This window comes from Oryctolagus cuniculus, chromosome 6, assembly GCF_964237555.1.
Source record: "Oryctolagus cuniculus chromosome 6, mOryCun1.1, whole genome shotgun sequence".
NCBI lineage: Eukaryota > Metazoa > Chordata > Mammalia > Lagomorpha > Leporidae > Oryctolagus > Oryctolagus cuniculus.
Genome location: NC_091437.1, coordinates 151,040,548 through 151,054,891, shown reverse-complemented (window position 1 = coordinate 151,054,891; position 14,344 = coordinate 151,040,548). Strand labels below are relative to the sequence as shown.

Below are 14,344 nucleotides of genomic sequence, written 5' to 3'. Positions count from 1 at the left end.
CAAGTTTAAGGTCCCATTCATGGGATGCCCCCAGCCCCAGGCTGTCTCCTCGTTTCTAAACAACCCAAGCATTTGGCGACTTTCCACGTTGCTTCCGATGGGCTTTCCCCATTTCTTTTCTGAACTTCCTAGTCCACAGGGTCCCCAGTCAGTTGTGCTTACCCCGATGTCACAGGTGTGCTTTCCTGGGCAGCCTCAGCCTGGTCTTACAGGTGTCGCCTCCGTGCACCTCCTCACGTGAGCCTGGAGTGAGAAGTTAGTCTGTGTTCCAATTTTTGCCGTTTAGAGCTAAAGCTCTGTCCCACAGCGATTACGCTGGGAGCAGGTGTCAGGTAGGGGCTGCACAGGGCTCTGGGGGTCTTGTCTTTTGCTCTCTAGATCTACTGGTTTCGCTAGTCCACTCGGTTTGTGAAAATTCACCCAGCTGCACACTTAGATGTGCTATTTTCTGTATATTCGCCACACTTTATACCATAAAATATTTGAATTGATCCAGATGCTAATTTACCTTCTAAGAGTTGCTGAAGTAACAGGGAAGCTATTCACCTAAGTCAAAAATCCTTTCTCTACCTGTGGGACTCAAATGAACGTTGCCTTACTTTTTCTTTGCTTCCATTCCCATGTTTACACTTACAGAGGGCAAACGACAAGGAAATGCCTCAGTAGCCATTTTAATTAGGTCTGATGTGGGGGAGCGCCCAGGATGCCTTCAGGGACCCATGAGAACCTCTCCAAGAACCACAAAATCCTGTTGGATATGCATGACGTTGCTCCAAGGAGTGCTCGCAGCTTGTGTGAAGTCTTCAGGGGTGGGGGACCCAGAAGAAGACTAAAACCCACGAGGATTTGCAACTCAAGGCTTCTTAACTCCAAATTCAACCCTCAGCACCCACCAACCCAGTTTCACCCAATGGGTCTCACCTCTCAAAGAGAATTTGCAAAAAAAAAAAAAAAAAGTGAATGTGCCCATTTAAATGGGGAAAAAAAATAAAAGCAGGCAAGTTCAAGTCCACCAAAGGTGACAGACTGTCGCTCCCCCTCTTCGTGGAGGAACGACACTAAGCCCTGCCTAGGCTTCATATCCGAGTCACGGCACCATTATGTCGCTCCCCCTCTTCGTGGAGGAGCAACACAGAGTCCTGCCTAGGCTTCATATCCGAGTCACGGCACCATTATGTCGCTCCCCCTCTTCGTGGAGGAACGACACAGGACCCTGCGCTGTTCTTTCGTCTGCTCGGCCCTCCCCGGGTTTGCTGCTGGTTCTTCCCGGGTTGGCTACTATCCCTTCCACCTCCGTGGAAGGGCAGTTCCCCCCGGCCGCATTCCCCACTTCCGCAGGGGAGCGGCACACCGCCGGCCGGCTCTCTCGGGGGCTGCACAGGTGTTCCCCTTAGATGTTCCCCATAGATGTTCCTGGTGCATGCCGTCTCTCTCCTCCTTTATAGTCCTTCTCCGCCAATCCCAACTCGGCTGCCCACACGCCGAGTACGCTGCTCTCCTCCAATCAGGAGCAAGTCCTACAGTTTATTAGTTGAACTGGAGGCAGCTGGGTAGAAGCTGTTTTCTCCTCTCCCAGCACCATATTGTAGGAGAGCAGATGCATAGAATAAGTCTTAATTCCAGTAACAGTCTAGTCCGAGCTGCTCCCCACAGAGGAGAGCAGATGCATAGAATAAGTCTTAATTCCAGTAACTTAGTCTAGTCCGAGCTGCTCCCCACAACAGACAACAATCATCATCCGTCTCCCTCTCCATCTCCCCTTTGAGGTTCTCAGCCCTGGCGCCAGGGACCTGCACATCCCAGGCCCAAACTGCAAATGGCAAAGGCAGACCGGGTTCCAAAAACGCGAAATTCACCACATCTCTTTACGAAACCAGATTTATTAAAATTTCTCTACAAGTCAGAAATGGCTGTCTCAAGGTTCACATATGTACACATGTACAGGAAGGGTCTAGTGTTTCTAGCTTTCCCGGCAGAAGCCTCGGCCAGCCCAGAATGTATCACAGACACGACAACAACCACAAGAGCGTTAGTGCGACAGACGCCTGCCCTCCCTCTTCCAGTCCCACGGCTCTGTCGGGGCAACGCTGCCAACAGTCATTCACATTCACGTGGCTTTTAGACACGCGGGTTATTCAGACAGACAAGACAACACGACGAGCCTAACGACACCGGACAGTATGTATAAAAGGTCAAATATATGTACAAAGTACACAGTACGTGAGGTATACGCGGCATTCTCACAATGCAGGTTAGTAGTTTAGTTTGCCTCGGCGTAGCCCTTAAAGCTGGCTGCCTGTTTTTGTGCCATTTCTCTAAATACAGTATGTTTGGTTTACCCGTGTAACCACCAGATTCCAGCACTGTCCAAAACAGTGGCGGATGTTTCATCTGTACTTGTTTAATGCAAAGTTGCAGTTTCTCCATGAAGCTCCTCTCTCTTGGGGGGCGTTTGGATCCCCCGGGGTGAGAAGAGCTGAGGTGGGGGAGAGGAGAGAGAGGAAGGGGAGGGGGCGGCATATTTCTGTGTTGGGAGGTGGCAGAAAGAGGTTGGCCCTCAAAGATCTGGGGCTTGCTCTCCCACCCCAGCAGCTGATCAGAGGGATCTACTCCTACACCACAGCACAAGGGAAATAGGGACACACCCTCATGCCAAACTGCAGGCACACAAACACTGCCGGAGGCAGAGCACACCCCGAGGGGCCCAAGCAAATTCCGGAAGTTGGGCTGAAAGTCTCCTAAGACTATCCAACGATCCCTCTCTCCAAAGCACAGAGATGCTTCCTGTTTGCACTGGGACTGGGAGACGGGGAGTCTCCTACTCAGCCTCCTCCTCCCACACGAAGCTCCACCCTTAGATGGCCTTGGGGAAAAAGGGTAAGTACTAGCGTACTTGGGCAGAACCTAGAAAGCTAACAATCCCCAAACACTCAACTTATTTTTAAAACTCTGCAGTCTCTTTGAGCTCAGGTCTTTTGGGCAATCAGCTGGTAAGTGCTTTTATAGCTATGGGGGCGGGCAAGGTTTCAAGGGCGGGGAGAAGGTATTGGTGCAGAGAGGGTCTGGGTTCAAGGTGCGGGCGGGCTCCTGAGCTCCTAAAACAGTGTGCTCCAAAAAGCAGAGCAGAGTCAAGGGTAAAGTGTGAGTGTGGAAAGGATGAGTGTTAAAACAAACCAAAAGAACTTTCCGATTCGAGAAGCTGCGGTAGCAACGTCAGCTACCAAAGATGAGTTCCAAGATGCTAGGTTTATTGGCCCAAACTATCCGTCACCCTGTTCAGATATGGTTATTGCCACCCAAACTGCCGTCGTGCGAGCTGTATCATCTTCCACTCGAACGCTCAAGTTCATTCCGCTCGAACACACGGTGGAGGATGTCCAAGCTCTCTGCCACCTACCAAAGTTGCAGCACCCCCAGGTGTCACAGAGGGGCGCTGGCGAGGGTTCATTCAGAAGGGGAACCACTTTGCAGGTGCAGCCAATCAGTGTCAGCAGCCGTTCAACCCAAAGAAGGCCGGCAGGTGCTATGGTGGTTTTCAGCAGTGCCGGACCCCCGAGGCGGTCCCCTATCTGGTTGGCGCCACGCCCAAGGGCCTGTCCGTCTTTAGAACTGGAAATGCCATGTGTGAGAATTTCGAGGTTTCTGAGGTTTTCGGGATTAGCAGAAGAAGGAACTCATGTCACTGTCCTCCTGGAACTCGGGCACAGTCTGGTCTGCGGCTCCCATTTCCGCGTCGACGTAGCCGGGTTCCAAGGCGGATTCGAACCAGGGATGGAGCAGGATCTCGGGAGCCGTGAGTCTCTCGGAGGGCTCCCGTCTCAGGAGGCTGCGAATGAGGCACCTGGCTTTGGGGGAAATGTGCTCTGGAATGCAGAACTGTCCACGTCGGATTTTGGAGAAGAGGGCGCTGGGGTCTGAGTCGTGGAAGGGGTATCGTCCGACCAACAGGGTGTACAGCATCACCCCGAGGCCCCAAACGTCCGCCGCCTTCCCGGAGTAGGTCCCCGTGGTGTTGAGAATCTCGGGGCTCACGTAGGCTGGACACCCGTGCTTGTCCGACAAGGCGTCGTCTTCCCCCTTGATGATGTGGGTATCTTCCAGACTTTCCAACCTGAGCTGGGTCCTGCCGGCAAAGAGGAACCAAGGCGTTACTTCCAGATCGGCACCCACAGGCACAAACAGCAAAGGCCTCGCGAGTGCCACTCACCCCTTCATCCAGTAAGCAGTGCCCTGCAAGCGCCCAGGACTTGGGATTTCACAAGGCAATGCGCACTGCAATAACTGCAAGGTAGCGAGAGAGCACCCGGGGTGGAGGGCATGAGGCAAAGCCCCAAATAGCATTCATGATGCTGGAGCTCATAAGAGAGAGCCTAATGGGGGTTACGCAACTGACAAAGTTCACATCGCTTGCTGTCCCACCCGGAGCTTGTCTCGGGGGAACGCTGACATTTTCTACAAAAGCTACCGGAGGAAGAACAGGGAATCCTTCAGGGCACAAGCATCCTACAAACCCATCTCTTTTACCACTCCACTGACTGCCGGGGCCACCAGGACACACGCTCTGCCTTACAGAACCCACAGCCCACCGTCATCGTCCTCACGCACGGCCCAGCTGCCCACACCGATACAGACCCACAGGAGGAACTCTGTCCACCTGGGCCCTGCCTGGGATGGCCATGATGGGAAAGTTGCGAGGAATGTTAATTACATTTATTGGGGGTGTTTAATTGCAAAGAATGCTTGGCCTGGACGGGAGAAAGAAACAGAAATGGCTGGTGGACTTGGTGGGGTGTAGGGCCCCTAAAACTCTTCATACGTACACACACACACACACGTCCTTCCTAGAATGGCACGCCAACACGCAGGCATATTTACAGTATACGGGGGTCTCTGTTCAGGTAACAGCCAAACTTTGACAACCTTTGAGCCGCAAGGCTGTCTCAGGTGTCTCATTCAGCACTGGCCACCCAAGTACCCAAGATCCCCCACAGCCAGGTGGGGACTGCCGCCATCGCTGGCAGCCTGCTTTTCCTGCGTTTTCTGAAACACTTCCAACTTCACTAAGTCCCTTGTTACAAATTTCCCTGATGCAAACATGTAGTCCTGGCTGATGGGTCAATTCCTTTTCCTCTTAAAGGTCTGCTGGTTTGGTTCTGTTGTTTCTTTTTTTTTTTTTTTTTTTTTTTTTTCCTTCCTGCCTTCCTGTTCCCTGGAGTGTAGTATGCATGTGCTAACTTCGGTATGTCCTCAGCATGACCTCCTAGTCGTTATGTAAAATACCCATTGGTTCTGTAAACGGAAAATATGACTCAACGCACACTGTCTGCTCCTGATTGGCCGCTGTAGCACTAAAACCCTGCACCTGTGCTGGTTACACGACTAGCGTCAGCCTGCCATTGCTTAACCCTCGGGTTGCCAAACCCCGTGCCCATGACATCTGCCTGTGCAATGCAGATTTCAAAAGCTAGTAAGGAGGTGTGTAAGGCATGTTTCAGAAAAATGCCTCTCCGTATCAAAGGAGCATATTCCAGGAATTGGAAACCTCTCCATTGCCAACATTACGCCTTTCTTTGCTAATCAGTATGTACCAATAATTATTGCAAGGGCAGATAAAAAGTCGGGCTGCCTGGCAACTCACCCCCGTACTTTTTAGCGCGCACTGGAGTGACTGATAACACATGCAGTGAGAGATTCCACGTGGGGGAAGCACTGTGTGAACACAGACAACAAAATAACTCACTCCCACATCTACAAGTCTCTTACTCCTCCTAGTCTTCCCACAAGGGATGCGAGCCACCTCTTAAAATCAGGTGCCCCCCCACCATGCATCTTCCTGCACTCTGGTTCTGGAACCTCCACTCTGAATCTAAATGCCTCATTATGCTCTTATCAGCCTCATCTCGTCCTTTGTGAGGTAAGCCAGGAGCTATATTTAGCAATCAATTCTAGCCAACTTCCATTTATTATTCAATGCGGCTATTTTCTGAAGGTGAATCCAAACCGGATTATCTTAAAAAGTCACAGGGAAATGTGAAGAAAGTATGGGGAGCCCAGCCCAAGATGGGAAAAAAAAAAAAGGCAGAGTGAGATTCTGCAAACAGGACAGCCTAGCTCCGTCACACCTTCAAGGTACAAAAACAAGACTTGCAAACTTCCTGTAGAACTCGGTCATCGTGAAGGGCAAAGTTGATGCTCCTACCCCAGAAGACTGAGCTGGTGGACAGCGATGGGGACTAGGCCTGGTCCTGGGGGTAGAGCACCCTGCCGCTAAGTGACATCCGCAGAGGCACCAAGGTGTCTCCAGACCCCACCCCCGAGAATGCAGAATAAACCAACCTTGGCCGTGACTCCTCAGGACTTCTACAACTACCTCTGGGACAACTGAGCCCTTGGTTTTGCTGTGCACCAACACACTGCACCCAATTGCACGACCCGTGCCTTTACTTGGGTTCCAATAGGCCACAGGAGGAGGCGCTGTGGCGGCTGCTCACCTCTCCTCCGTGGAGAAGACGAACTTCCTAAGCTTCAGGTCCCCTAGCACGATGGCCGACTGGTGGCAGTGGGCGACAGCAGAGACGATCTGCTTGAAGAGCCTGGCGGCCTCCTCTTCCCGCAGCCTCTTCCGGCTTCGCACGTAGGAGTGCATGTCCCCGAAGTCCTTCTCAAAGAAGACGTAGGCCTTGGTCTCCCCAAGGATCACTTCCACGATGCCGGTGATGTTCCTGTGTGACGGCAGCTGGATGTAAGGCCTGATTTTGTCCTGGTAGTGTTTAATGGGAAACACCTGCGGAGAGAATGGGGCGGGGTGCTTAGGGGGCTGAGAAAGGCGGAGGCTAGCTCCCAGATCCCCCAGGGAGCCGGACTGAAGTGCTCCATCTCTGGGCTTTGGGGAAGCTCTATGCATGTGGCTTCCTTATCTCTGATGCTGCCCCAGGGACCCCTAGTACCCTCACAGCCAGTGACATCTAAGGCTAGCAAGCATCCAGAGAGCTACCCCCCCCCCCATGAGCGGTTTCAAAGAACAGTCTTCTGTGCCCGCCTGTCAGTCTTCTCCAGGGACCCTGAGAGCTAAGCCCCCAGAGCTCCCACCCACTGGGGCCCTTCCCGGTTTGCAGAGCACGCGGGCAAGGGCCTGCAGGAAGTGCATGTGTCTCCTGCAAAGGCAAAGGGTTCAGCCCAGAGAAGGCACCGGCCCGTGACTCCGCAGCCTCCCAGGGGAAGCGGGGGCCACAGAGCTGTCAGAAGGAACAAATGACTTGGCTGGACAGCCTGTGACCGGGCAGCACTAAGCGACCCGCCTGCCGTGTGACTCAGGTGCAGCCAGTTCCCACAGGTGGGGTACTGGACCGTCCCAATGGTTTTTCTTTGTTCCATTGTTTGTTTAGGCCCCCTCCCACCCACCCCGCTCCAGGAACCGGCAGCATCTCCCCTAAGAAGCTGGCAGGTCTCTTTAAGGGCCCTCTGTTTAGTCCGGTTACTCATATCCTAGACTCAACTGGAAACGGTGACACACGGGCTGTCACCATCTGGATTCAGCTATTATCTGCTTGGAGGAACTGGAAGGGGTTGCACAACGACCAGACCCACCCCACCTCTGAGGCCTGGCTGCCTCCTGCTGCTGCCTCTCCGCCTCCTATCCCACCCCACAGCACACACACACACACCCGCTTTCCCCAGAACAGCTCTCAGCCCCAGTCACCGAAAAAGGTTTCTCCCCGCTTAAAAACCTGGGCTTGGTTGTACATTTGCAATTTCATAAGGGTAGGACGGTAGGTGGCAGCAGCAAGCCCTGGAGGAAGGTTGGGGGGCGGGGGCAGAGGGGCGTCAGGTGAGTTACAGAAAATCCAAGAGCAAGTTTAACTTGGGGGCGCCCAGCCCGGGTGGGCGGAAGGCGGCTCCTCAAGGGGAGCCTGCGACCGCAGTGCCAGCCTCCAGGGGCGGGGACGGCCGCGGACCCGGCGGGTTCTGCCTGTCCCAGTGCCACCTCCTCCTCCCTGCGGTGCAAATGCAAACCGCTGACCGGAAAATAAAGTGAATGGAAGCGAGGACGCCTAGCGGGCGGGGGGGGGGGGTTCCCCACTTTCCGACTCCGGGCAAATTCCCCCCGCCGCGGCTGGAAGACCCCCCGCCCCGGACCGGCCCTGGGCAGGGCGGTGTTCGCGTGCCAGCGCGGGCTCCCGTCGGAATCCCCAGGGCACGGGCCGGCCCAGGTCTTCCCAGCCGCAGCGGAGCCCCGGCGAGGGGGCGGCCGGCTGCTCCCGGCTCCGAGCAGGCACCCACTGCGGGGCGTCCTTCCAGGGCAAGGGCGGGCGGGCGGGGCGGCGAGGAGAATGAGAGAAGGGGAATGGCATGGCCCTGGAATCCATTGCAATTCCACAACTTATATGGGAACGCCACGCGCTAAACTCAGCGCCAAGCAAGGACTATAAAGCAATTGAACCCTGCACTTCCGCTTGCCTGCGAATCCCCCCTTTACACCTCTCTCCAAAAGGGTGAACTCGGTCAATGGCCGCCTGGTCGGGCTCCCCGCACCAACCCGCCCTGCCCCCAAGCCCCCCGCGTCGGAGGGACGTCGGGCACCGCGTCCCGCGCCCCCGATCCCCCCGCCGGGTGCTCCCCGGGGCGCCTACCTTGCAGCGCAGCTCGCGGCCGGTGTGGATGCACAGCGCCCGGGACACATGCTCGCGCTCGGCTAGGGGCAGTAGCAGGTAGTCCGCGATGCGGCTGGGCCCCGGCGCGCTCCCGGAGCTGCCGCCGGCTCCCGGCGCGGCGGGCAGGGGCTGCGGGCTGCACGGCGAGCCGGGGGGGCTGAGGTAGTCCGGGGGGCTTGGGCACTCGGAGAGTCGCGGGCACTTGGCCGCCGCCGCCACCGCCGCCGCCGCGTCGTCCGCATCCAGCAGCCGTTTGGTCGGGGTGCCCCGAGCGGCCGGGAGCAGCAGGGCCGGGCCCCGGGGTTGCGAGGCGCCGCTCATGGAAGAGCGCACGGGACCGGCCCGCATCCCGTCCCCGGCCGGGGCGGTCCCGGCTTTGTAAGTCCCCGGATCCGCGCAGGAAGGCGCTGCGGGCTCGGCGAGGGCGCCGCGACTTCTTCCAGCCCGCGGGATGGAGTTTGCAGAGCGGGCTTGGCTCGGCCCCCACAGGGGCCACAGCGGGAGTGGCTGCTCGGCGCTGTCGGGTGCACACGCGGAGACCACGCTGGCTCAGCGGCCGGGGGGCGGAGGCCGGCTCAGGTCCTCGGACCCCCGCGGCCGCCGACTTGGGGCCCCCTCGCAGGGGGCGGCCGCCGCTATTGTTGCCGAGGCTGCCGACCGTCCCAGAGGCGGCGGCGGCCTGCGTTCCCGGGGTCCCGGGCCACGAGCACAGGATTCCGCGGGCTGCGCAGAGCCGCGGAGCCAATGCACGTCCCGGAGCAATCAAAGCCGGAGCAACTTTTCCGCGGCGCCCGGGGGTCCTGCGCGCGCTCCTGGACTGCGGGCGTGTGCGAGCGGGCGCGACGCGCTCGGAGAGAGTGACTGAGTGTGAGTGAGTGTGTGCGCCGCGCCGATCCCGGCCAGCGCACTCCTCCTTCTCCTTTTCCTCCACCTCCTCCGCCTCCCGGTGACTCACGCTGTATACACACACACACTCACAGGCCGGCCTGTGTAAACAGTTGGGGAGCCGGGTTGTGCAATGAGGTGGCCGCGACGACTCCGGCTCCGCCACCCGGCGAGCAGTCCCCGGAGCGGAGGGAGGAGACTGGGGGGGAGGGGCAGGAGGCTGGGGGGCGGGGGGTGGCCCGCGGGCCTGGGATGCTCGGAGCGGCGCGCGCTCGGGCGCAGGTGGTGCGTCCCGGGCCGCCCGGAGCGCGCGCACTCGGCCCCCGGGCTGGGCAGGGCAGGAGGCGGCGCGCGCCCTCCTTGCAGGCCCCCGGCTCCGCGCGAGCGGCCGAAGGAGGGGGCGGAGGAAAAGTTCCCGTGACGTCAGGGTCTCGGGGAAGTGGGCGGGAGGGCGGGGCCTCGGGGGGCGAAGCGGCCGCTGATTGGTGCGCGCGCCTCATTCACAGCGAGCACAATGGGCCGCGGGCACGCGCGGCGCGGTTCTCTGCACCCGCCGCTCGCTGCGGTCCCGCGGTTACGCCTTTGGCCCCGGGGATCCCCCCGCAGCCCAGCACCTGGGGAGCTCCGGTTGGAGCCGTGGGCGGCCAGGCTGCAGCCAGAGGAGAGGGGTGGGGGTGCGGAGGGAGCCTGGGGAGGGTGATGAGTTCCAGAGACAGTCATTCACCCCCACGCGGTAGTTCCGGGGAAGACCTGTGCGTGGTAGTGGATGTGGCTCCCCCCTCCCTTTTCCTGCCTCCTCCCAGCTCTAATCCCCAGCGTCTGTTCGCTTCCACAAATAGAACCTTCTGTTGGACGAAACGAAAGCAAACACGGGGCCTTCTGCGCCGCCTCCACCTCCTCGCCGCCCGGGTTGCACGGAAATAGCTTCTCCAGGCTCCCGGGCCGCCCCTTCGCGGTGACTCGCAGAAAGAGCTTCCTGAGCCGGGCGGGTGGGAAACAAAGGATGTGGGAGCGGGCGGAAGGGGCCCACGTGGCCGCGGCCGCCGGATCCCTGCCCCTCCCCGGGCCTCCGCACGCGCCGCGGAGTCTGGGGCGCGGGTGCCAGCCTGGGCATCGGGGTAGGTGGTGTGGAGGAGGCGGGGCAGTCATTGCGGCCACGGCCCCGCGGACGCTGCAGAGTGCTTAGGGTGAGCGCAAAGTGTGCGCCAGACCCTGCGCCGAGCTCCGTGAAAACAGCTCGGAATCGGAACCTGGTCAGTTTGGAGCCCCTGAACGCCCAAGGCAGGCGACCTTGAACTTCTGCTAAATCGTTAACTTTCTAAAACCAGGTAGAGCCCTAGGAATACATCCATTTCCTTATTAATTCTCCGTGCATTCAACAAACACTAAGCGTCTACTAAGGGCTAGGCGCTGGGGATTAATAGATGAAAATTAAAGCAGCAATAACAGCTCGAATTAGATGCGGCCTCCAGGGTGGGAGTCCCTGTGCCTAGCGTGGAACCTGTGGGACCACCACCACCTCCTCTAGTCCACGTCACGGAGGAAAACACTGAGACCCAGAAAGATGGGGAAATAGCTCACCAGTGGTGGAGCAATTGAGCACTTAACATCATTGGGGACCCAACAGAGAGATGGCAATTTGTAGGGGAAAAGAGGCATTAGGGAGGACTCAGAAGACCCTTGAGCTGGGGTCCAGTGGGACTGTGTGAGCGTTGCTCAGGTCCGGGTGGCTGTGAACAGTGCTGGTGGCCAGCCCAGGCAGGGGTGTAGGGAAGAGCCGGGTTGGCTGCAAGGGTGGTGGGGAGCTGAGCCAGCCCAGGCCGTCTGAGAGGTCGAAGGGAGGGCTCCAGCAGCACGCTTCGTTCTGTGGCCAGGAGGGAGCCCACCTATGCTCTTGGTCTTTCAGGGTTATTTTGTGCAGGAACTTAAGAGGCACTGAGCTGCCAGCTGCATGGCGTAGTTGGTGTGGTCCAGGGGCATCTTCCTCCAAGGTGTGTACCTTGTCTTCCTCTTCTCTGGGAATGGCACCCCTACCATTCACCAAGCCCCCGCCCACCCCCCAGGGCCAGACTTCTCCCTGGGGTCTGCTTTTCCCCCTCTCCGACAGTGGTCACTGGGTCCACCAGACCTGTTTGCCCCCAGGGCCATCCCCTCCCTGCCTCCCCTGCACAGCCCCCAGGGGTTGACCCTCGAAAGCTCTGTTTCCCAGGCCCTCTTGCCCACTGGCTTCCAGCCCAAGTTGCCGGGTGCAGGGCGCTGGAGGGAGCTTGGCAGGTGGGAGAGCGAGTGTGGCCAGGCCGCTTTGTCTCACTCTTCGCGTGGGGCAGCTGGCTGCCGCTCCTGTGTGGATCCAGTCGCTCTGGGCGGCGGCTGCGGTGCGCTGCCCACGTGCCCTCTCAGGACCAAAGGACTTCTCCTGCCGGCTCTGGACACGCGCATCAGGAGCCCTCCGGAAATGGCCTTGACTCGGAGCCACCTTGCCCAAGGTCATGCTGCCTCCCCATAGGGCCCACATCCGCTGCTGTTGATGGCAGAATAAAGGTTGGGTCCTTTTGCAGCGACTTGGGCCCCCTCTGAAGGGCACCCAGCTCCACCTCCCCCCAGTCCTGCTTTGTCTCTCTTCCCTTCAGGGCAAGCCCCCCGTAAGCCTCCCGCTGATCTCCTGAGAGTCCTCGCGCCCCCTCTTCATGGTCCCAGCCCGTCCCTGGGCCTCCTAGGATCAGGTGACACCACCATTGCCCCTCCAGCCCGCAGGTGGCAGCAACTTTCTAATCTCCAGGCGCCCCCCGGTTCCATGTTCTGCTTCTGCTCTCCCGGTACCTTTTTAACTCATTTCCCATGCTCAGCTGTTCCTCTCAAACTTCCTGGCTGGACTTCATTTTCCTACCCAGCCTCGCTCTGCTCCCATAATCATAGGAGTTCAGGACCTTCGCTTGGATTCCTGTAGTGCATTCCTACCTGAGTCACTCCCACATCCCTTGCACAGTGAGCACCTACCCGGTGCCGGCGCACCTACTGAGTGCTGGACATGCAGCTGTGCACAAATCCGAACGCGTCCTTTACCCTCGCAACCCCTCCCCCACACAGCTATCAGAGTAATTTTCCTAAAATTGGAATTTGATTGTATCGTGCCCTGGCCAAAAGCCCTGCAGGAAATCTCAGATAAAATCCAAACAGCACAATGTGGAGAAGTCGGCCGTCTTCCAGGCCCACTTCCCTCTCCGGCCTCCCTTACCGCCTCCCCACCCCTGCCTGGGAGGGCCCCCTCCCCACCTGCCAATCCACACCTCTGCAGTTTTACCTGTGCTGTTTCCTCCCACTGGCATCACCCCACCCCAACCCCTGCCTCCCCCACCAATGTAAGGAACTCTTACTCATCCTTCAAAACACCACCGCTCAGATGTCCCCAGCAGCTGCTGCCCGATGTACATGTCCCCCTGGGTGCTCCCAGTCCCTCCATCTAATCCTCCGAAGACGGCCACTTCAGAATCAAATGTCTGTATTGCCTTGGGAGGCAGCAGGCTGCACACTGTGGGGAGAGCAGGAGCTGAAACCCTGGAAGCCTGCAGTCCGCAAGCATGGGAAGCCTTGGCAGGGCCTGAGGTCAGGCGGGCCAGGGCCCAAGTGCACTGCCGTTGTCTGGACCCCGTGCTGGCGAGGTCGCACTGGGACTTCATCAGGCTTTTCAGAGACGGACTTAAAGGAGCCAGTTGCCCCTGATGCGCCTTGCTGCTGATGAGCCCAGGCCCGATTTGTCCCATTCATGCCACGCTAGGGTCGTGGCTGCCACCGTGGAAGGTTCTAAGGACCAACAAGGTTCTTAGGGAAGCAGATAGGTACACTATGCGAACAGCACTTTTGGGTTATCCACCCATACACAAGTGTGCGAGATTATCAGCTATGGGAACACCTTGATTTTAAACAATGTGTATGCAGTCAATAAGTACGCATTGTAAGCTTGCCATATGCCAGAATGGAAAAAGGTCTTTACTGTGGAAATCCAGGCAGACCAATACAAATATAGAAAGAAACAGGGTGTTAATTAGGAAGTAATTCTTCCCACATGAAAGAGTGTTTTGCTTTAGAAAGGGATGGACCACATGATGCCATCAGCAAGGTCCTTTGGAAACCAGAACCATGGTTGATGGTGTGTGTGTGTGTGTGTACACACGCATGCATGTCCTACGTAGCCTCTGCTCAATGCTTAGCTGACTCTGGGTGTTGAACTGGGAAAAAATTGATTTACCTCCAACTTTTCAGGAACCCGTGTATTGCATAACACAGGACAGCGTCTATTGATTTTTCTGGACAAGGTTGAGCTGCTGATGTGCTCAGCCCTGATTCATTCTCATTCACGCCCAGGTAGGGGCACAGCCGCATTGGTGGGAGGGCCAGAGTGTCCTGGACACTAACTATAGAGACATCCTCAGAGCTGCCCGGCTTCTGGCTTGCATCACCCTGCCTCACTTTGTGCAAGGCCTCACAACCCGATACGGTGGGTATGCGTTGGGTAGACCATGCTCCTTGATTGTAAATTACATTTAAAAAAGGAATATAACAAATTTAGACCATTTTTAGGAAGCATTTGTTGTGTTTCTCCCATATGCTAGACTCTGTGTTGTTTAATTGAAAGTCCAAAGCAATCTTAGAAAATATTATTACCACTATTTGTATGGTTGCCCAAACAGGCTCAGAGAAGCAGATTAACTTATCGGAGGCCACACAGCTAGAAGGTGGCATAGTTAGAACTGGAACCCCATTTGGGCTGACTCCTAGCAGTGCTGTTCTTACTTTAAGCATCACCCAAT

The 14,344-nt window shown here is 57.4% G+C and overlaps 1 protein-coding gene across 1 annotated transcript; it reads right to left on the bottom strand.

The window, feature by feature from the left end:
• Positions 1-1,864: 1,864 nt before the first annotated feature.
• TRIB1 (tribbles pseudokinase 1) lies at positions 1,865-9,743 on the bottom strand. The gene is made up of 3 exons (XM_002710613.5): positions 8,631-9,743; positions 6,492-6,784; positions 1,865-4,123 (listed from the first exon to the last, which is right to left on the bottom strand). Exons 1-3 carry the CDS (start codon positions 8,997-8,999, stop codon positions 3,658-3,660), a joined length of 1,128 nt encoding a protein of 375 aa, XP_002710659.2. The 5' UTR covers positions 9,000-9,743; the 3' UTR covers positions 1,865-3,657.
• Between the last annotated feature and the right edge of the window lie 4,601 nt (positions 9,744-14,344).